The sequence below is a fragment of the Suricata suricatta genome, chromosome 11, assembly GCF_006229205.1.
Source record: "Suricata suricatta isolate VVHF042 chromosome 11, meerkat_22Aug2017_6uvM2_HiC, whole genome shotgun sequence".
NCBI classification, from domain to species: domain Eukaryota; kingdom Metazoa; phylum Chordata; class Mammalia; order Carnivora; family Herpestidae; genus Suricata; species Suricata suricatta.
In genome coordinates, this window is record NC_043710.1 from 45101846 (window position 1) to 45124796 (window position 22951).

At 47.3% G+C, this 22951-nt stretch overlaps 1 protein-coding gene and 1 long non-coding RNA gene across 4 annotated transcripts in view; one reads left to right on the plus strand and one right to left on the minus strand.

The window, feature by feature from the left end:
* The window catches only part of MICAL2 (microtubule associated monooxygenase, calponin and LIM domain containing 2), a 139938-nt gene that overhangs the window by 76477 nt on the left and 40510 nt on the right, over nucleotides 1–22951 (minus strand). For all 3 annotated transcript variants that reach the window (XM_029915801.1, XM_029915800.1, XM_029915799.1), the window contains exon 3: nucleotides 14456–14796. In XM_029915801.1, the coding sequence (XP_029771661.1) occupies nucleotides 14456–14719 (264 nt within the window). In that variant the 5' untranslated portion in view covers nucleotides 14720–14796. The remainder of the gene's footprint in view (nucleotides 1–14455; nucleotides 14797–22951) is intronic.
* LOC115272790 lies at nucleotides 1917–3452 on the plus strand. Its single transcript, XR_003900460.1, has 3 exons — nucleotides 1917–1971; nucleotides 3119–3316; nucleotides 3403–3452. It is a non-coding gene; the product is annotated as an uncharacterized LOC115272790 (long non-coding RNA).

Here is a 22951-nt window from a genome sequence, read left to right on the forward strand (position 1 = left end):
CAGGCAGAGCACAGAGGATTTTTAGGATGTGAAAACACTCTGATACCATAATGAGAGACACAGGACATTATGCATTTGTTTAAGCCCAGAGGATAAGCCTAGGGTAAATATGGACTTTGGGTGCCAATGTGTGTCAGTTCATCAGATGTAATAAATATGCCACTCTGGAGTAGGAGGTTGATAATGGAGGGGGGTGCTATGCACGTGTAGGGGTAGGTTGTATTTGAGAAATCTCTGTACCTTCTCCTCAATTTTGCTGAACCTAAAACTGCTGTGAAAAAAAATAAAGGAAAACCCCAAAACCCAGAGCAGAGCAGCACTGCCATGAGTCCCCAGCACAGGGGACACTTGTAAACCTTTCCTTCAAGCCTATAGGGCAAAATACGAAGTTACCGCTTACTGAATGCTTCCAACATGGTGGGCTCTCAGCAGATGCATTTTCTGCTTCCAACAGCTCCTTGAAAGGGGGCAACATTACTTTCAGTTTTCAGATCAGAAATTTGAGTTTCAAAGTTGAATCCTAAAATGAGTTGGACAGATCCACCTACTACATGTTTTAAACATTGAATTGCATCAGAGAGATTGCAACGTGAGCTGTTAAAAACTCTTTTACTTGAAACTTATTTTTAAATTTGTGCAAATAAAATGAAATAAATTAGATGCTGACATGGATTTAAGGCTACAAATGCCACCTTTAACTCCACATCTCAATCATCTTAAGAGCTTCATGTACGAAGACACCAACTGAGAACAACTAACAAGCACTCAGAGGTGAAATTCTAAAATCATGAATTCATAAATACAAAGTAATGCTGTTGCCACCTTAAATATTTCAGACAGGATTTCTTTGGAAAATAAAGTGAGAGTGATGTCTGGGTCCCCTCCCCACCCTATCTTTGACACTCAATACTAAGTGCTAAGGAAACAGTGTGGTTGGAGGTACAATGGATTTCATACCTACTGTAGGCATGACAATGATGCCTGCAGTAAGGTGCTCACACGAAGGTCAATTAACTGGGCACTGTAGTCCAGGACCCCTGGTTTTGAGCAGTCTTGCATTCTTCCATTTATCCCCATGAAATTCTAGGCAAGCCCTTTAATCCGGCCAAGCCTCAGTTTCCCCACCTATAAAGCAGGGATGATAACACCAGCCCTTTTTACCTCATCAAGTTAGTGCTGGCGGCAAAACTGCTTCCTGGGCAGAAAAGCTTTATGCCATTGTGATGCATCACTAACTCCTAATAAAAGATAAGTCACTCAGTACAGTCAGGAGCCCTGGGGTAAATCTGAGAGGGGGGGACACGAAAGGCTCCTGCAGCACTCGCAGGGATCATAAATCCACACCAGCCACACTTGTCGCTGAGTTCAGCAGCGGCAGCACAAAGGCCAACAATGTGCTTTTTATGGCCACCCTTCCTGCCAAGAAAGCATGAAAACACCAGAAGAATTTAAATCTGGTGATAATCAGGTTTATAGCTCCTTGCAAGGGAACATCACCTCCATTCTCCCCTCCCCCAAGGGTCAGGGCTCATGGACTTCACCAAGGTGCCTCTCTCCAGGGAAGAGACTTTCAAGGAGATATTGACTCCGCCATGTCCAACATCTGCAAGGTGCTGAGTAGGCAAGGATATAACAGTCCTCATGGTCTGCAGGGCCTCCAGCGGCCCTCAGAAAAATCATCTCCGCTGGCACGGTGGGAAGGAGGCTAGAACAAGAGGGAGGTGAAGCCATGGGAGCAAGGGGTATGGAGATCATCTTCTCCAAGAACTTGGTGAGAAGAACAGAAACAGATCTGATGCCATCAGTTTCATGAGAAGGGGTGGCTGCTTAAAGGAAGGGGGCAGAAGGATGGAGAGGGAGACACAGGCAGGGAGCAAGTTAGAACACTGGCTAGCCTCCACGACACTCAGTGAGGAGTTATCCTGAGTGGTCCTGAAACCGCCCATCCACTCTGCCACCTTCTCCACCAGGGTGAGTTCAGGGCAGACCTCCCAGGACGGGGGCAAGCCTGCAGGCAGGGCACAGAGCAACTGCCGAATGTGACTGCATAGACAGAGCATGGGCTCCAGGAAGGGCAAGGGGAGGCGAGGCTGATGGCAGGGCAGGCAAGGGAGGAACTGGCAGAGGACAGGGGCCCAGGCTGGCAGCAGGTCCGGTGAGGGTGGCCTGGTGATGGCAGTGGCAGCCCTGAGTCGTGGTTGGAGAGGAGCATTTTAGAGCAGTTCTGGGTGCAGGGAAGGGGTGGCTGAGGTCGACGTGGCAGGGGGTGGCTGTGGGAGCCCCAAAGGCAGAGGTTTGGGGTGGGGTAGTGGGCACAGGCTGCTGGCCAGAGCCAAAGGGGGAGAGGGCAGGGAGCCAGGGGTGTGGCTAGGATGGGGAATGTGGGAAGGGAATTCTGGAACACCAGGCTGGTGAGGTAGGAGCCGGCAGGATCAGTCAGGGCAACCCAGCCAAGCTGGGGGTGAGAGGCTATGACGGGCACCGGGGAGCCACAGATTTGAGCAAATGGTAGTCCAGTCCTTGCTTCTGAAGGATGGCTCCACAGGGGTGGGTCTTGGGGCTGGAGAGGGAGAAAGCAAAAGGGAGTCCAGAGACTGGCACCTGATCACCCAGGGAAGAGGTCACTGCCACCATCAAAGTGGGGGAGGTGGGAATGGAGAGAAGTGAGGGCGTGACTGGAATTGTAAAGTGAAGGCACAGCACGACTCGGGAACTGATGAGAGCAGTGAAGAAATGGGAAGAGAAGCAGGTGTCAGAAAGAAGTTGGTGAATGGGCTTAAAGGTGCCCAAGGGGCCTCCTAAAGACCTCCATAAGTGCCTAAGGGGGGTCATGGGACTTAAGAAGGTAGGGACTGTAGGGGCGCCTGGGTGGCTCAGTCGGTTAAGCCTCCGGCTTCGGCTCAGGTCAGATCTCACGTTCGTGGGTTCGAGCCCCGCATCAGGCTCTGTGCTGGCGGCTAGCTCAAAGCCTGGAGCCTGCTTCCGGTTCTGTGTCTCCTTCTCTCTCTGCCCCTCCCCCTCTCATGCTCTGTCTCTCTCTGTATCAAAAATAAATAAAACATTAAAAAAAATTTAAGAAGGTAGGGACTGTAGACAGTCACCTTTGTGGGGATGACAGCTGAGTGTAGCAAAGGTTTCCCAAGACAGCATCCCAGCGAAGCAAAGGTGTCAGACGCAAGCCCTTGAAGGACACCACGTATGTGCTATGGAAAAGGAGAAAGAGCATGAAGATGACTCGCAAAGATCAATCAAGAAAGTTGTGTTGCAAATGTAACAGAAGCCTTTCAAGGAGGAGTGGGTAATTAACTGCTACCAGGTACTTTAAGTGTTTTAGGCATATTTCCCACATAACCTTCACCTCAGCCCTGTAAGATAATAACTATGATTATTCCCACTTCACAGATGAAGAAACAGAGGCAACAGCATAATACTTAGTAAGCAGTCAAAGAGAGTCCTCATAATAAAGGCAAACATTGGTAATACAGACTACATGGCAATGATCTGTCTCCTAGTCACCACCCCAACCTCCCTTTATACCACTGTCCCCTTTGCTCACCCCATCCCTGTCTTGGCTGCCTGGCTGCCTCTTCTAAATGGCCAAGAGCTTTCCTACCTCAGGACCTTTGCACTTGCTGTCCTCTCTGAACCACCAGCCTTTTGCCTGACTCCTTCTCACCTGGAGACTTCAGCTTAAATGCCACCTCCCTGTCACCTTGCCTAGAATCAACTCTCCTGCCCCAGGTCTATCACAACACCTACAGCACAATGTCCTTCTTGGGATGACATGATAAAATTATCTTTGTGTGCTTCTGTTCTCTCCTAACTGCAAGTGTAGGGGCCTTCTGTGTCTTCATTCTTTTCTCTGGTGCCCAGCATAGAGAGCCAGCACTTAGCAGTCACTCAAGGAGGGAGTAAAGGAGTAAATTAACGAGGATATTTCTTCTTAGTAGTGTTCAGTTCTGTGGACATTCAGGAGGATTCTTTCTTTCCAAGAAGACTTTAAATCAGAATGACCAGCTCTGCCCAAACCTGGGCACTGAGGCTGGTTTTAGCCTTTCCCTAATCTGTTGCGTCTTTCCCTCTGAGACACAACAAGTATAGGATGTAATAAATTCCTACGCCTGAGACATCTGTTGCTCACAGTTGGAAGACTGGTCTATGTTCACTTCCAGCATCGCTCAGATTCCACAGTCCCTTCCATGATGGGGTTTCATGGGATACTCTACTCCAAAGCCTTCCATGGCTCTGCCTCTCCATCAGAGCAAAAGGCAAAGTCTTCCCAGAGGCCTCATGGTCCACACCATCTTGGTCCACGTCCTGGACCCCACGTGGGGCCATCCAACCTCATCAGTCTCCTTGCTGTTCCCAGAAATACCCAGCGCCTTTGCTTGTCAGTACCTCTGCGCCTACCACTGTTCCTGTTGTCTAGAACTCTCTTCCCCCCAAGAGCCATATGCTCATGTTCTCACTTTCTTTAGTTCTCGGCTCAAATGTTACTGTCACCCAGAAGCTTTCCCAGCACGTCCTTATATAAGCGGCAACCCACCTCTGCTCCGGACACGCGCATCCCCCTCACCTTGCTTTCTCTTCTCTTTATTTTCACCCCAACACTTACGGCATGCACACATGCTGCCTCTTACCGAGAAGAACACGAACAGCAAGAAGGCAAGGATTTTTTTCTATTCCCTTTCCTGAGATATCCCTAGTGCCTGGCATGTAGTAGACACTTAAAATGATTTCTTTAATGAAATAACAATTGCAGGAAATTTAGCTCAGGGATGGCAATTTAAAATAAACACCAGCAGGGGAGCCTGGGTAGCTCAGTTGGTTAAGTGACCGACTTCGGCTCAGGTCATGATCTCGCGGTTCCATGAGTTCAAGCCCCGCGTCGGGCTCTGTGTTGACAGCTCAGAGCCCGGAGCTTGTCTTCGGATTTTGTGTCTCCGTCTCTCCCTGCCTCTCTGTCTCTCAAAAATAAGCAAACATTAAAAAAAATTAAAAAAAAAAAATAAACACAAGCCAAGCAGATGGAAACAGTTCGACTGTTACTCAAAAGTTGAACCGAGTGTTCCTACCTGGCTCAACAGTTAGTTGTGCTTCTCAGTAGATGCTGCAGAGAAATGCAAACAGGAGCCTGAACGGACATGCCTGTACCCCATGGCTCACAGCAGCATTACTCACAGGAGCCAAACGGAGGAACAACACAAGTGTCCATGGCTGGACAAATGGTTGCACCAACTGCGGCACATATACATACGACGTGGAATTATTCAGTCTTCAGGAGGAAGGAAACTGACATGCTACAACACAGAGGAAACTTGAGGACATTATGCGAAGTGAAATAAGCCAGTCACAGAAGGACAAACACCGTCTGACTCCACTTACTAAGGCACCTGGAGCAGTCAGATTGATGAAAGCAGAAAGGTGATTGCCAGGGGCTGGGGGAGGGGAGAGTGGGAAATTATTGTGTGAGTACAGTCTGAGATATGTCAGGTCGAAATGATTTAAAAAAAAGTTTGAGAGATGGATGGTGTGACGGTTACATAACAATGTAAATGAATTTGATGCCACAGAACTGTTCACTTAAGATAGTTACAAGGGTAAATGCAATGTATATTTCACCATAATAAAAATTGAAAAAATAAAAACTCTCATACTGAATTCAATCAGTGGAAAACTTTTATGTATGGTTGGAATAACTTGGATATGTGAGTCTCCTTTCTCTACTTAAAATTAATGGAATCTAAATACAGATTAGGTATTTCCAATTAAAATTAAGCCTCCAAATTGAGATGTGGTATAAGAGTAAAATATATTTGGAAAGCTTGGCAAAGTGTAAAATACTCATAATGTTTACAGTAATTACAGGTTGAAATGATCATATTTTTGATATATTGGGTTAAATAAAATGTATTATTAAGGTGGGGGAAAAAAGAGGACAGGATTCTACCTGCTACCACGTGGGTGAACCTTGAAACATTATGCTAAGTGAGATAAGGACCAGACACACACACAGAAACAAATATTACATGATTCCACTTATCTGATAACCTAGAATAGGAAATTTTAGAGGGACAGAAAGTAGATCAGAGGTTGCCAGGGGCCGGGGGTGGGGGGTGGGGTGGGGAGAATCATCACTTAATAGGTACAGAGTTTCTGATGATGATAAAAATTCTGTAAATGGAAAATGGTGATGATCCTATAAGATTGTGAATGTAAGAGATGTCCCTGAACTATATACTTAAAATGGTTAAAATAGCAAATTTCATATATATCCACTATTACAAAAAACATAAGGAGTGGGGGAAAAAAAAGCAAATGAAGAGCTCACCCTCTTAGAGCTAGAAAGAGCAATGAACATTGACACACTAGGTCCTTGTGGGACGGGGTGAAGGAAACTTCCCTGGGCTTATTCTGTGGATTGGGACATAAAGGAATTTCCCCATGTATGCTCCTCAGATTTAGACAGCTCTCTCCTAGAGAAAGGGTACAAGAATAAAAATCTTCTCACTGCTGAGCCCCCATGGACAAATGTTTGGTGACAGCTTGCAACCTTGTATTTATATCTCTTAAGACTATGATGCATAAGAGGAGGTGGGGAGCATGCCAGGTGGCAACTGAAATATGTTACATACAACAGAAGGCTCTGAAGTTGGAACATATCTGGGTTCTCGTCCCAAGAAGCTGCACTGAAGTTTAAGGTGAAGAGTTTTTATGTAACATAATTTAATAGGTGATACATAAAAGAATATATGTATATATTATTATATTGACAACTTACCATCCTTAACTATGCACTCTTGTAACCGTATGTTATATAGTATACTGTTTGTATTCATATATGTTCAATATGTTATAGAGAGAACTGACCATCCTATATCCCCGAGGTCTTTTTGGCCGCCTACGTTTGTCTTTTGAAAAATTCATTTGTTGAAATGCCAACTAGGAAATGACCCAACTGCTGGAACCTGCAGGCATTTGGTTCTCTTTGCAGTCTTCTGTCTAGTGGCACCTCCTCACCCATCCCGTCCACACCTTCTAAGCGTCTGCTTTTGCAGTCTAATGTGGGACAAATACCCACCATTTGCCAGGTACCATTCTAGGTGCTGGAGGGTCTGTGAAGGGAAGACACCAGCTCCTGTCCCCATGCGGCTTATATTTTAATGAGGCTTCTGGGAACAACACGTGATAAGGCAAGGTTTGTAGCTAGGGCAGCCCCTTCTACCTTCTTCATGTCTTAGAAGAAGATGTGATGGCTGGAACTGCGGCAGCCATTTTGCTTCTACAAGGTGACAAGTATGATGGGACGCCTGGGGCTTTTTAACAGCCACCAGTCACATGTAGCTGCTGAGCGTTTGACGTGTGACTAGTCTGAATGGAGATGAGCTGTAAAATACATATGGATTTCAGAGACTTAATTTAAAAATACCTCAGCAGTATTTTTTAATATGGACTACAGGTTGAAGTAATATTGTAGATATGTTAGATTAAATAAAATATATTACATCAGTTTCACCACTTTCTGTACTTTTTAAATGTTGCTACCAGGAAATTTTAAATGACAAGTGGCTTGTGTTATATTTCTACTAGACAACACTGGCCTAGAGAATGAGAGAATACAGTCACCATCTCTCTATCGATACCTGGTTTAAAAATAAACTGGGTGCTTGAGACCTGGGGATGGGTCAGGCATGGCCCTGTCCCCAGGGAGCCTACAGTGAGGAAGAGACACAAAAAGCACCCAAGGTGGTGGAGAAGGGGGGATATCCATCAGCAACATCTGGTAGGACCAAAGTCTGGGAGTCCACAGGGGGCACGAAACCCACGCTGAGGATGGAATTAAGAAAGGGGAAGTAGAGAAGAGCTCAGAGAGGGCTCCCTGGAGGAGGCGATGCTTGCTTAAACTGGATCACACAGACAACAAGTTAACTAGGCCAGGAAGGGGCCCCTGTTCAGCACAAGCCATACAGATCTTCTGTGGGCCACGGCTCTACAGTAAGCTCCCATTATTCAATGAAATTCGAAGACGGAAATATATACTTGTATTTATTTCCCTTTTAAAGTGCATTCACCTTCACTGAAAAGGGAAACCTGTTAACGAAACCACATATATGCAACTGTATTTGCAACTGTCAAGCACTATGCAGGCATTGAGTGATAATGACAGTAAGTCCGCTGTTTTGGTTGTGACTGTGATGACTACAGAGGTGGCTGCCATCCCTGACTTACTGCTCCTGGAGTGCTCTGTTCGAGGCCACCCCACGCAGACTCCAGGACTCAGTGGGGCAGGGGAGGGGGGCGTTCCATCCCAATGCCCCTCAGCAAGGCCAAGGAGATCCAAGTAGGTGGTATCCTGCTGTGGCAGCCCCTTTCGGAGATGGGCTCTTCTCAGCCTCATTGGTGGGGAGTGTCTCCCAAAAGAACGTCCAGGGACAACATACCAATGCCTATAATCTTTCCAATGCCGTGCGCACACCCTTGGGCTCAGAAATCCTCACGACTATCCCACAGAGACATGCGTTCATCTATATACGGAGTCTGCGTGCAGAAATGTACTGCACAAGTATTTAGGATGGTAACAGACTCAGAACGAGCAAAGCGGTAAAATAAACTATGAAACGGGAAGCCCTAAAAATCTGTGAAAATAAGAAAAGGGTGAGAGCCCCACATACTGATATAAAACAATCTCCAAGATAGATTTGAGTGAAAAAAGCAAGATGCACAATATGTAAAAAACCAAACCAAAACAAAAAAACCAACCCCCCCAAAAACACAAAAAAACACACACAAAAACAAAAAACCCAAGCAAACAAAAAACAAAACGTTTTCCATAAAAAGGTCAGGAGTGGGGGAATGTACACATCCACAATGCATGCATGCACCCATGCATGCACATACAGACTTTTGGGAAGAGCACATGGAAAATGGCGGTGGCTTCAACGGTTGGGACCTGGGGATATGGGGGAAAGACACACTTCGTACACCTAATACATGCTCTTGTCCTGCTTGAATTTTTTAATCATAAGCACTCATTTCTTAAAGAAAACTAATTTTTTTCTTGAAAAGACAAACAAGTCTTCATTACTGTACTTATAAAATGAACCACAGTGAGCCCGAATTAACCGCTTCTAATGAAGACAGCCAAAAAAGAGAGCTTTTTATCTCGGTTTAATATTTGGAGGATTGGACTCACTCTCATAGAGAACGTCCAACACACATACTCATCCTGAGACCGCCAACTCCATGGGGAGCAGGGGTGACAAGTGCAGGAACTAATCCCAACCTAGGCTTAAAAATGTGTCTAGCCAGTGCCAGGAGGCCATCCCAGGTAAGAGGACGAATCTGGCGTTCACCCACAGACTCTCCCACCGTAGAGGCCGTCCTCTGCCCTGCCGGCTCTGCCTGCAGCTGTCCATATTAGGCAAAGGGGTACTTGACGCGCCCAGGCCAGCGCAGCAGAGCCCGCGTGGCCGCGGTGGGTGACTTCAGAGGTCCGGAATGTCAGATAGCCTTATCTCGGCCCAGCCCGGAGATAGCAGCCTTCCCTCCTCACTTCACCCTTCCTGCCCTGCTCCCTGCCTCTGGCCACGCTCTGCTTATGAAGCTCAGGAACCAATTCCATCACCCAAGTCTGGGCCACCCACCATGGGGGGGGGGGGGGCGGGTCCCGCAGAGGCTGAGATGGGCAAGGTCACAGTCAGGGACACAAGGTATGAGGTGACCCTGCTGGATGTTCCCCAAACACAGACATTTCCTTCTCACAAGATAGCCCTACAGTTTTCATTTTAGAGGCTGACCCCATTTCTGCTGGTGACAAGAGCCCATGAGTCATTTCCTGCAAGGAGAACCGCCATGTTTTCATGGTGGTGATTACAAAGGCCTTCTGGCCTACGCTGGTTATCTGTGATTACGGGGCAGCCCCGCGGAGGGTGGTAGGAGGAGCCCTGGACTGGGACTCTGGAACTCATCCTCAGTGTTCCCCCAGGTCCTCTGTCTGACGAGACCCTCCCCTCACATCCTGGCCCCAGGAAGCCATCCTCTCTGGTCTGACCCTCCATCCATGTATTCTGCTTTCTCTGGCTCTCACCCTCTCTCCTTTCCCCTTCATCCCTGTTATACCGCAGCACGCTCTCCGTGGAATACAGCTGTCTGCCTTGTGTCCCCTCAGCTCAGCAAGGCCACTTTCTACTCCAATGTCAAGCTCCAAATCATGCCTTCTCTTCCAGGAAGCATTCCCAGACTGCGCAGTCACACTTCATCATTGCTCTTCCGTACTCTTGCAGAATAGGGTGCACACCTGTCTCATACACTTAGGATAGCACTGAAGATAGTGGCTGAATGTTTGCCGATCACTTACGATGTACTATGCAGCATTCTAAATACTTCACAAAGCTTGTCTTATTTAATCTTCACAGAACCTCCGTGAGAGAGGGACTATTATTGTCCTCATTTTACAGAGAATATCACTGAGGATCAGTGATTTACATAATGTGCCCAAGGCCACAGAGCTATTTAGTGGCTGACTGGTACCTAGACAAGTACCTGGCACATAGTAGCTACTCAATCGTTATTCACCTCATGAATAAGTAAGTTAATAAACATAGAAATAATTAGGTTTCTGTCTCCTGAACCACTCAGAGCCACTTCTTATTTATCTTTCAAGCCACCTCCCCTGTCAGGTGCCTAATAAGGAGCAGGGCACTAGAAATACCTGCTGAATAAATGAACAAAAGAATATTTGAGCTAAACCAATCGATGGCACCCAAATCCTGATAATGTCACCTTCTAGCTTCACATAAATGGCTTCTGTGTCCTGGGCCCCCATGTATGTCACCTGTCAAATGTAGAGATTGTACACAACATTCTTTCAAGTCCCTTCTGGCACTGGGTACATATAAAAGACCACACTCCATGATTTTGTGATGATGGAAATTCCCATACAAACTTTGTATTGTTGGGTTTTTTTTTGTTTTTTTGTTTTTCCTTCTGGGCTATTTTCCCCAGGAACATTCTATAGGTGGATGTGACATTTGATCTGAGTACTGCTGTAACACAGAGCCAATGATAGTCCGAAGAGAGTTAATTCAGCTCGATCCTTGGTTCACTCTATCCTTATCCAAACAAATCACACCCAGGGAAAGAATGATTAAGTGCCTGACAAAACCCTCATAAATAATCATCAATAATAAACAATGATCCCAGGTTAGATTATGCAAGTTAGACCGAAGCCGCTGCTGCTCTAGTGACTGTGTCTGACTTTCTCCCTGTGCCCTGGCAACTCCACCAGAGGCTTTCTTCTCCAGACAGATCCTGGTCAATCTCTCCCAACCACCAGTGCCAACACACACACACACACACACACACGCATGCACACATGCACACACACACATACTCATACCACTCACCGCTAAAATAGAGAGAGCAGCACAATGATGAACACATGGGAGCTGCTGATAAATGCCTGTGAAATGCTGAAGCCCAGATCCCCTCCCGATGGTGCGGATACATGTCCACGTCAGTGGAAAGGTGGGGATTCTGGCTGAATTACATTAATTTCTGCTCTAATTGTGGCCTGACCAGGAGCTTGGCTCTATGCCTGATACCTAACACACCTGTGCTGCACGGTGCAGCATTGATGATCATCCATGCGCATGCTAATACCCAGCATTTCTTGTTTGGCTAACGCTCACCATTAACCACTACACCAAGGATACCTAAGCGAGGTGTGTGAGTGAGACAGTGTCTGTTCATGCCAGAAGAGAGGGAGGAGCCATGTTCTGTGTTTTGTTTGACTCACAACAAGGAGGGTATAAGCTCTAGGCTCTTAGAGCAGGGTATTACCCATCCACATGAATCCAGTATGGAGAGAGACTATATCATAACTGGAATACAAATAGTCACTACAGAAGACACCTGTTATTTATCTGTCTCACACCTCTACGACCTTGGGAACCTACTCCTCCCTCATGTCTATCATGTGATGCTTGAAAGGGCCACCAAAGGCAGTAGCCATTTCCCTTGGTTTGGGCACAATAATTGGTCCAGAGATGGGCCAATCAGAATCCTTCCCTGAGACTGTATTCAGTATTAAGCAGGAATAGAGAGAGTCTAGCCTTTGGGTCATAGAGCTATAAAGATATGAACCAGAGGCCACCAACATGGAGAAAATGTGTTAGCCGCAGGGAAGAATGGAGCCAACAGAGAGCAAAACATCCAAGAGATACATGGAAGGACAGATGATGGGAGAGACTCTGAGTGTCTGGACCTCCCTGTTTATACAAGTTAATGATTTCCCTTTTTGTTTAGGTTTGAGTTGGGTTTCTCAAGCGTGCAGCTCAAGTGACCTCACACAGCACAGCCATACTTAGAGCACATTTTCTTTTTTTTTTTTTTTTTTTTTTTTATAATTTTTAATGTTTATTTTGGAGAGAGAGAGACAGAGACAGAGCACTAGAGGGCGAGGGGCAGAGAGTGAAGGAGACACAGAATCCGAAGCAGGCTCCAGGCTCTGAGTTGTCAGCACAGAGCCCAATTCAGGGCTCAAACTCATGAACCACAAGATCATGACCTGAGCCGAAGTCGAACACTCAATCGACTGAGCCGCCCAGACGCCCCTAGAGAATGTTTTCAAATGTGTCTTCTACACTTCAGGATCTAGGTCGTTTTTATGAGATAGGCTACCACACATTTGAAATGTCTTTGTTCCACCACAAGGTGTAAAATTCTGAGCAAGATACACTCTCACCCAGCATCATGAGCTACAGATGTTCCTGCTTTCCCTTCATACCTCAGGCCCCAGTGGTGGCCTGCCAACCACAAGTGTCCACAAGGACTCTTCTAGTTCCACCCATCAAAGCTCATAAAATCGGGGCTGGCCCAACAGTCGAGGCAACCACCCAATGATTTTTGAAAAATGCTCATCTTCTTGGTAGTCAAGCCTCTATTCCATCTCCCTTCTGGCTCACTCCCTCTGAAGGTCTGTCTGCAGATCCCCAAGAAAGTCCCCTCCACAGCTAGAAACTGATGGATCCACAGCATTTCCTAATAAAATAAGGCTTCTGAAAATCTCCCTGAGAAAACATCTTGTAGCCCAGTCACCGGCCTCTCTGGGACCTTTTTGAAAGAATGCTGACACATGCACTTACTGAGAAGGGTGATGCTTTGAAAACAAACAGTTCCCCCCTCGGTCTGAAGAGCTTCCCAGTGAACTACGAGCCATGAAGTTACAGCAGTTAGGCCGGTGGTACCTCGGATACCAGTTACAGACCTTGCTCTCATTTCTCTTTAACACTTTCATCTCCTCTGCATAGGGGCTCAAGCTTGGAGGGTTATGAGCAGGCACTGCCTGGATGGCTAGCACTCCGGGCTGAAGTTCCGGCCTGGTGGAATGCTCTTCCTATGCCCCATAAAGTCAGTGCACCCCGGACCTGGAAGAGCTCTAGCAGCTGTCTCCCCAGGGGCAAGATAAAGCAGCCATATCCCACGGTACACTCAACAGCTCCTCATCACCAAAACAAAAACACAACAGTCCTGATCGCCATGGAGAGTTCAATCCTCTTGTCTAGGATTGGCACCAACGAAAATTCCAAGGGCTCTGGCTGAACTACCTCCTGTGAGGTCTAAATTCAGCACACTCACTTTTAACCTAAACATACAGTCTGGACCACTGCCCAGGGCTGACGGTCCCCAAGGGCCAGCCGGGAAGTCACGACTTCCTGCTGCCCCTTCGGCAACGGGCACTGCAGCGCTATGAGAAGTGATGCGCTGCTTAGCCCATGTTCACCGAAGTTGCAACAATGGGGAGTAACCAGCTGTGGGGGGGTTTGCTGCAACTGTGATCCTGAGCACAGACATGCACCCTGGGGAAGAGGGTGGGGAGGCAGGAGAGAAAGAGAGGGGGAGGAAAGGGCAGGAAAGACCAAAGACCTATTTCTTAGCCAAAGTCAAGGGATCGTTCTATGAGGTTGGTTCCCAGGGGAGTGGAATTTAGGACAGAGCTCTAGAACCCAGGTTGCCTTCTTGTTGTGTGATCTTGGGCAAGATAATGGACTTCTTGGTTTCCATAGCTCTAAAATGGCCCAAAGGACCATGTAGTGCTCATGGAGACCATGTTTATAAAGTGTTCATGCAGAAGTTGCTCAATAAATAGTAGCTACTAGAAGTAGTAGTGGCAGTGGTAATAGCAGGCAGATAATACCAAGCATGCCTTTATTCCCTCTGCCTTGGAGAGGGCACAAGAAAAGTATCTGAGGCCACCATGATAAGACACAAGCTCCCACCCAGGATAAGCTGTGCACGTACAAAGGGAACCTTCAACCGAACAAAATGAGAACACACACCCACACCTATTAAGAACCTCAGAATGGCAAGATGGCAACAACTTCCCAACCTCCCAACAAGTCAACCCACACACCTCACTAGGGTAAAGAGACGTCCGCACAGCATTTCCCCTTACCTTGGTGTTCATACAAGACTTCCCTCGCTTATACTCTTTGTGGGATCCACGCTTGTCCAATTTGTACCACAGGGCTTTGGCCTTCCAGGTGGTCACCTTGGACTTGAGCTTGGAATAAAAGTTTCTGTGGTCCAGAGGGTCTAGGTCCAGGTGTCGTGTGAGGATGTTGAAGGCCTGGAGGGTGCCTTTGCATGTGGAAGCCTGGACAAAGTTCTCGAAAATCTGCCCGGCCTGGGTCTGCTTCTCATCCTCATTTTCCCCCATGTTCTAAGAGCCGTGGAGAGCAGTGGTGTGGAGAGAATGGAGGAGACCACCATCAAGTACCTGGAGAAATGTCACACCTGCAAAGGTATGTGGAGGCAGAGGTGAGCTCCATGGCAATGAGCACAGGGTCGGGGGATGGGTGCCGAGAGAGAAAAATACAATTCCTTTAAGATGTTAAACACCCTAAGCATCATAATGAATGCTAAACATAAATATTCTATAGAAGATGTACAATCATATCTTCTGACCTGGCAATGCTGTCTTGCGGGCAATCTCTGCCTCCCCACCAATACCCCACTCCCCTCATTGGCTAAAAAGAAATACATACAGATTGCTCAAAGATATATCCTGGCTGATGTCAGCATTGCCTGGTCAATCTTGCTACAAGCCAAATGCTGTGGTTCTAGAAATAATAACTTGTAAAAGGGTGAAGGCGGGAGGGACAGAAAACACAATAGACTTATCTAGCACCATCAAAAACATCTAATTCGGGGTGCTGCAAATTAGATGACTAGTACTAGTGTCATCCAGCCCCATGACATAAGTGCGCACACCAAAAACTTCAAAGCACACCCTCCCTAGGTTTCATGACCTTCCCACCTGCCCTTAGACACCAGACTTTAAAATCTTCCTTCATTTAGTTACCAGAGGTCTTTCCCACACGCACGTAACTGACGGCAACTTCTCAAAACTTCTCTCCACTCCAGTCCCTACCTGAAGCACACCATCTACCTCGGTCAGAAACACAGAAAGTCACAGACACACGGGGGTCTCCTCTCGATGGACAAAAGGAGTCTGTGCTTTGTGAGCCAGAGCCATGAGCTGTTTGCAACACGCGCTTGGGCCGATGGGAGGGAAAACGCGATGGGTATTCATTCACATCACCAAAATAGCTCGCCGGGGTTTTGGCCATCGGTCTTTCCCTGTGCACCACTCTAACCTCAGGCATTTCTTCGGAAAGTCATTTCAGTTTCAAAGGAACAAAAATAAGTTAGGGCTGATTTTCCAAAGCAATAGCTGTTGCTGTTTTTCCAGAATCCAAAGCTAGTGTGACAATAAGTGTCGAGGAACCAGGGCTGGCCCAGCTGTCGGGAGGGCTCGAGAGGGTCTGTAAACAAGAGGATAGGGCATACCAAGCTCCCCCAGACAGAGACCTGGCAGGAGGAGGTCAGCAAATACACAGACAAGGCCCTTGGGCTGGGCGGCTTCCCACTCTCCAGACAGACATGCTATTGTGGGTACATTTGGATTGTGGGCTGGCCTTAAGAATATTAAAAGCAGAGAATGGTGTTTGTCTTCTTCCTTAATCCTTTACTCATTCATTCAGCAACAATCACTGGTGCCTAAACAGAGGCTACGGGTCACCCTAGGTGCTGGGGATGCAAAGACGGGGCCTGGTGAGGAAGACAGGTGCATAAAGAGTTGATTGTAAGACAACAGGCAAGTGCTTTTAGAATGTGAACACAGTATGTGGAAGCCAGATCAGGAGGTGTCCGACAGAGTCTAGGGGTAGCCAGAGGAGCCACAGGAGGGAAAGGTCCAAAATGCGACAATTTTAGGAACGAGGTGAATTTCAATAGAAGGCTGGGGAGTAGATGTTCTTAGGCAAAGCAACACCATACAGATTTGAGTCTGGGAAGAGCCAGTAGGGCTGCAGAATGACAGCAAGGTCAAGGGATCTGGAGTTCAGAACTCATGACAAGGGGTGGGGGGCATTCAGGGTAGGTCATGGGAGGGGGCTTGCTTCTGTCACAGGCTGGGAGGTGCAGGGACAGAGCCGCGGGCTGAGAGGAGTCTCTGGGAAGATGAAGTGGGAGGGAGGCAGCAAGGAGCAGGACAGCTGGGGGAGTCTAGGAGACAGAAGTGCATGCATGAACGCTCTCTCAGCTCCTTGGACATTGTAGTGCTCAACTTTGGCACTGCTCACATAAACACTGCCTCCTCCTGCTTCAGCTCTCTCCCAGGTACAAGACTTGCCACCAAGACAGCGTAAACAGACATCAAGACTCCTTAGCTTTTCAGAGCGAATGAACATTTCGTTTCTCTCCATCCTTGGATCCACTTCTGTTCCCAGGGCTGAACAAAGGAGGCGGCAGCGGACGGACAAATACAAAACCACTTGAATTCAGCTGGTATCCTGCAGTCCTTTCTGGGGCCGGGCAGGTGGTGCAGAAAAAAACCACAGGCTTTGAGGCTAACAGAGCCCAAGTCCAAAGCTCGGCTTGGCCCCTGGCTGCCCTCGTGACCTCACACAAGCCACGTAAGCTCTGAGCCTCAGTTTCTCTTTTGTGAGAGACAAGAGAGTCTCCACCTCACAGGGTTGATGTGGAGGGTGAGATGTGTGTGTAAAGGCAGAGCCCAGCCCTGGGAGGCTCTTGGCAGACGAGGAGATGTGCTGCATCCCTCGAGTGGGGCAGATTAGTGTCTGGGGAACGTACTGGTTTGAAAAACACCTTGGCAAAATTGATTCTCCAAGTTGTCAGCTCCTCCTTGCCTGAAATGATGGTGAACTGTTTGGAGATGTCAACCCAAACCTGACTCCCAGAGAATCATTTACAAACTGGAAGAACCGGTCTCCTTCCAACACCAGCTGCTTCCCCTCCTCCCCGCACCCTGCTCCAAAAGAGAAATGAACATCTTAGGGCTCCAGTGGAGAGCCGAAGGGGGTGCAGAGGGCACTGGGTGGGTGTAGGGGCTCCAGGCGCTCACTCCTATCTAGAGGGTGGTTCAGAGGGGTGGAGAGAGCTGGCAGACCCCAGCAGCCTGCACAAAGCTCACACCTGCATCCCCGGCTCTGAAGGGTCCGGTCCCAACCTGGAAAGTCAGCTTCTAACTGAAGCCAAAGACCTTAAAAATGACTCTGACACCCATGAGGGGTAGGTTTCCTCACGGAAGAGCCCCAGAGTGTTTAAAGTCTGGCAGATGAGGGCGTGCATCTGGTCTCACACCCCTGCTCGGCAAGTGATCTAATGTATGTCAGTCTGTTCTCTCATCTGTAAGAGGAGACCGTCACACTCCCTCCACGGGCTCGGAAGGAAGAAATTCAGTCATGTATGTGATGTATTTAGCACCTAGCACCACACAATAACCAGCATTCATTACTATTCTTCAAATGGCGTCATCAAACCAGAAGGAAGGGACTAGCTTCCCAGGTCAAGGAATTATATGCATTTTAAAACTAGAAGCCATGGGCTTTCAATTCAGAATCTAATGGGTTCAAATCCACTTCATAGTTGTGGAGCTTTGGACAACTCATTTAACTTCTGAGATTTAAGTTTCCCCAAATATAAATTGGGGAACAAGGAAGTTTCAGTAATGAACTGAAAACATCCTTGGTATGAAGTAGTTCTGTTAATGAACTAGAAAGGCTGACTTACTTTGAGTCTGCATCCCAAGCCCTTTCTTCCAGAGACTGGAGTATAATTCTTTTGGTGGAGACCCTTCCTCTTTCCCCAAAAGGAAATCAAGGATTAGTTAAATCAGAGGATCCTGAGTAAGAGCTCTTGTTAAAATTTTCCTTGTCAATGCCCACCCCCCACCCCAAGCTGTTGCTTTTTAGAGTTTGATATGAAATATAAATAGAACCAACTACCCAGAAATATGAAAGGTTTCTGCATTTTCTGGGAAGAAACAAGACGTGATGCTTTAGTTTCCAAGAATAGCCTTGAAGCAATTCGGTTTTTGCCAACTGGAGTCCCTTATTTGTGGTTCTGCCTGTGTGACTTCATGAGTCACAAAACAACTCCCTCTCCCTGTCTCTGGCTGCTCCAAATGAAGACTCAGGGGCTCCAGGGATACATGGGTGGCTCAGTCTGTTAAGAGTCTGACTTTTGATCTCAGCTCAGGGCATGATCTCATGGTTCATGAGTTTGAACCTTGAGTTGGGCTCTGCGCAGACACCAGTAAGCCTGCTTGGGGACCTTTCTTTCCCTCTCTCTGCCTCTTATGCACATGCTCTTTCTCTCTCTCTCTCTCTCTCTCTCTCTCTCTCTCTCTCTAAATAAATAAATAAATAAATAAATGCAAATTAAAAAAAAACAAAAACAAAAACAAAAAACTCAGGGCTTCTTATTGCTAGTGATAGCATGAGTAATGGGCTCAGTCCAGAGCATCTAAGACACAAGTTCAAGGTTTACACAGAGCCCCTAAGTACCTCGCAAATGAAAGAAGAAACATTCTAGCCAAAGAATTTCTCCGGTACACTATTTAAGATCCCCTGTCTTCTGTCTTCCCTGGGCCTCATCATCTGCCACATGACATCACACAGTATCACCAGGTGTTGGATAAATGATGGAGTTCTATAAAAACTCGAGGGCTGGAGGGACACCAGACAGAACCTTCTAACAAAGCAGAGTTTGGCCCAGGAGAAAAGCTCAACCCTCAGCCACACCCTCAAGGCTCACAGACAAGGTAAGTTTCAAGGTAAAGATCAACCCTTGGGGTGGGTGTGGGGGGTGGATGAACAGGTATAAGGGATTAAGAGGTACACATTCCAGTTATAAAGTAAGTCACAGGGATGGAGAAGACGGCACAGGGAATATAGTCAGTAATGTTGTAATAAGTTTATACACCAACAGATGCTAACTACACTTATCATGATGTATAGAGCTGTCAAATCACTTTGCAGTTCACCTGAAACTAATGCATCATATAGCAACTTCTATTTCAATTAAATAAATAGATTAAAAAAAAAAAAACAACCCTCTCACCATTGACACTGCCAAGCCCCCCATTCACATTTACCATCTCCTAGGTACCTTGCCAATGGACCCCCAGGCAGGACCAGTGTCCTTAGCAATGAAAGGAGGCTGTCCACCCCCCCCCCATGCACTCACAGGGTGGCCGGAAGACGAGAAGTCCCAGCTCCGAGCGTCACACACAGAAGACCCTCGGTCACAGCTCCCTAGATCCAACACCTGAGCTGAAGGAAGAGGAAGGCAGGGAAATGCCTCCCACATAGGCAGCATCTCTGCAGAGCCAGGGTTCACAGCTGATCATGTCTTCTCACCTGGCCAAAGAGGGTCTGGCTTTCCATCTACAAGGACTTACTCACAGCAACCAGCTAGAACCAAAAGGGGCGTCCCCCAGGGTTGTGAAGAGACTGAAAGGATGCCCTTATCCTCATAATTTCCTTCCAGCCAGGCATCCCAGCCTGTGTCACTCATCTTCCCAGACAGAGGTCGCACTGCCTCCTGGGGCAGCCCGGTCAACTCTTGCCCCCTCTGACCAGGAGAGAGTGTCAGTGAGATCAAGGTTTCTCAGTCATTCCCCATGGAGATCAATCCTGTCTCTCCATGGATTTCTTTCCATTCCTGATTTTGACCCCAGAGATAACCCACAGGAAGTCAAAGCTCTTTCTTCCAGTGCAGGCTAATCCCACACATGCAAGTTTTCTTACACATGCTGTCCGGAGCCCTACTAGGAAAGGCCGACAGCAATGCATCCAAGAGATATACTGTGAAAGCTCAAAGAATTCCCAGCCTGCCACAAGGATCTAGATACTGCCCCAGGTGGGAAGCTCAGACTCCCACATCTCCGATGCCCCCTCACTGAGAGCTCAAGGCCACATTGCTCTTGCCTTTCCAGCCCCAGCCCTCTCCTCACTTTTTTTCAATAGTGAGTTGACTCCATTGGTCTGGCTTAAAGTGACCTCACACACTCCCATGTCTTCACCTCCATCCACTTCCTCCTGCAATCCCGGAAGCAGATCCCAGGATGACTTCCCTTCCTGCTCCAGGGAGCCAGAGAGCCGTACGCTATGTGCTGACCAGAGTACCAGGAAGAGACGTACGTGACCAGAGGCCCACGGCAGTCCAGGCTTTTTCACCAGCATTATCCTAAGGCGTTCCCACAAGTCTGTGTGGTAGGGTGGTCTTTTTCTTTCTTTCTTTCCTGTTTCTGTTCTATAACAAGAGCCTTGGGGGACCAGGGCAAGGGGCCATTCCAGAACTCATTCACCTTGCATGTTTAAAAAAATTTTTTAGTGTTTATTTATTTTTGAGAGACAGAATGCAAGCGGGGAAGGGGAGAGAGAGTGAGAAACACAGAATCCGAAGCAGGTGCCAATCTCTCAGCTGTTAGCACAGAGCACAATGTGGGGCTCAAACTCACAAACTATGAGATCAGGACCTGAGCTGAAGTCAGACACTCAACTGACTGAGCCGCCCAGGAGACCCATCTTGATTTTCTATAATGTAAGTCTAGGTCTGTTATATGTGCTTCCTATTGTGTGTGTGTACATGTGTCTGTATATACATGCATGTGTGCATGTGTGTATATATATGCAGGTATATATGTTGTGCACTATGTATGCATGTATGCATACACATGAATGTACGAATATACCCATGTGTGTACATGTGCATGTATAATACACGAGTATATATGTCTATGCAGGTATATATGCATGTGCATTGCACGTGTGCATATTCATGCATGTATGTATATACCCGTGTGTATAAGTGTGTGTGATACACATGTGTGTACATATATATGCATGTACATTGTATATACATATACATGCCACGTATGTGTCCATGTGTATATGGGCATGTATAATAAACGTGGGTATATGTGTACATGCGTGCACACATACCTATTTTAAACATTTTTTGATAAGGATTTCTAGCCAATGCTCCACATCTCCACTTGAAACACTAAGTTGCTCTTCAAAGACCTTTTCAAAGAAGCAAAGCCTTTGAGGTGAACAGAACTCTGGCCTGGACTTGAGGAGTCTGGGCCTGCCCCTCACACCACCTCATGAGGATGCCAACAGCAGCCTGGCTCAGCTGCTGACAGTGCGCCAGACCCTGTCCCAGACGCTTCCATCTGTGATCTCATTTGACCATCCTTGCTGGACAGAAGACAAGGCAGACTACGCAGTACCCGCCCCAGCATGCCACAGGCAGGGACTAGGGATGCTGTGAAAGGAGCCCCGCTCTGTCTCACTTCAAAATCCACATGCTTAGTCACCAGTCAATTGGGGCCATGTAGACAGAATTAATATGACCCGCTTTTGCCGCAGCCACCATATACAGGAAATGGGTCCAGTTCTGAGCCTCTGAGGACCTCTCAGGCTCCAAGAGCCTACAGGTGTCAGCAACAGGAGGTGGTTTCATAAGTTACAGTGCAACCAAATAATAAAGTATTAGGGGTCCTTTAAAAACAATATTTATGAAGACATTTAATCCATGGGGAAATGCTTGTGCCTTAATGCAGAATGAGGAGAGCAGCATACAATTTTGGGTATTCTATAGGATTCTGACTCCATAAAGCACTATCAATAGAAGAAGATAACCAAGCTAAACATGAACACGGCTGCGTGTGCGCACGCACTGTGTGCAAGAGGAGATGGTCTTTCAGATTATTTTTATTTTTAGCTTCATACTTTTCTGCATTTCCCAATTTTCTACCAAGAGCGTGTACAACCTGTATAAGCCCCTCCTATACACACATTCCAAGTCCAGGAACATCTGTCCCTGACTAGGCTATCGGTCTCGGCCACAGGAGGCGGGCTCCCGGACCTTACCTTCCTCTGGCCAGCAAGTGCCTGCAGGCCCCCACCACACGAGCAGTATACTTTTCTTCCAGGAAAGAAAGGGCCATTCTGCAAGAAGAACCAGGATAACTTGGTGAATAGGTTTATATTCCAACTGGCGAGGGACAGGGGCAGGACGAGTCCCCAAGGCTGCATTCTCCCAGGGCTCTGCCCTCTGGACCTCAGGTCCAGGGTGGCAGTCCCCTTCCCAAGAAGCCACACCTTTAAGCACCTCTCAGCCTGGCCCACAGGAGGCCTTGCCCATGAACTCTCAAGGAGAAAACCTGCATACCTGGGCCAAGAGGTGACAAATGACATGGATCTCAACACACACACTGGGCTCATCTTACCAACAAAAACTGAACAGTCTATTCTACTCGTGCCCCGAATCATCTTGGTGACATACTGGGTGCCCAGGAAAACTGTGAACTCTCCATTTTGATTTCCAAAAGGCCATCCTATTTCAGAACTGATAGTTCTGATCCAGAGACAGAAAACTGAACAGTAGATGCCGGGAGCAGGGGGAAGAGAGGAATGGGGAGATAGTATTTAAGAGGTGCAGAGTTTGGATTTGGGAAGATGAAAGAGTTCCGGAGGTGGAAGGCATGGATGGCTGAACAACCATGTTACTCACTGTATTTAATGCTACTGAGCTCTACATTTAAAAATGGTTAAGACAGTTTTATATTACATAT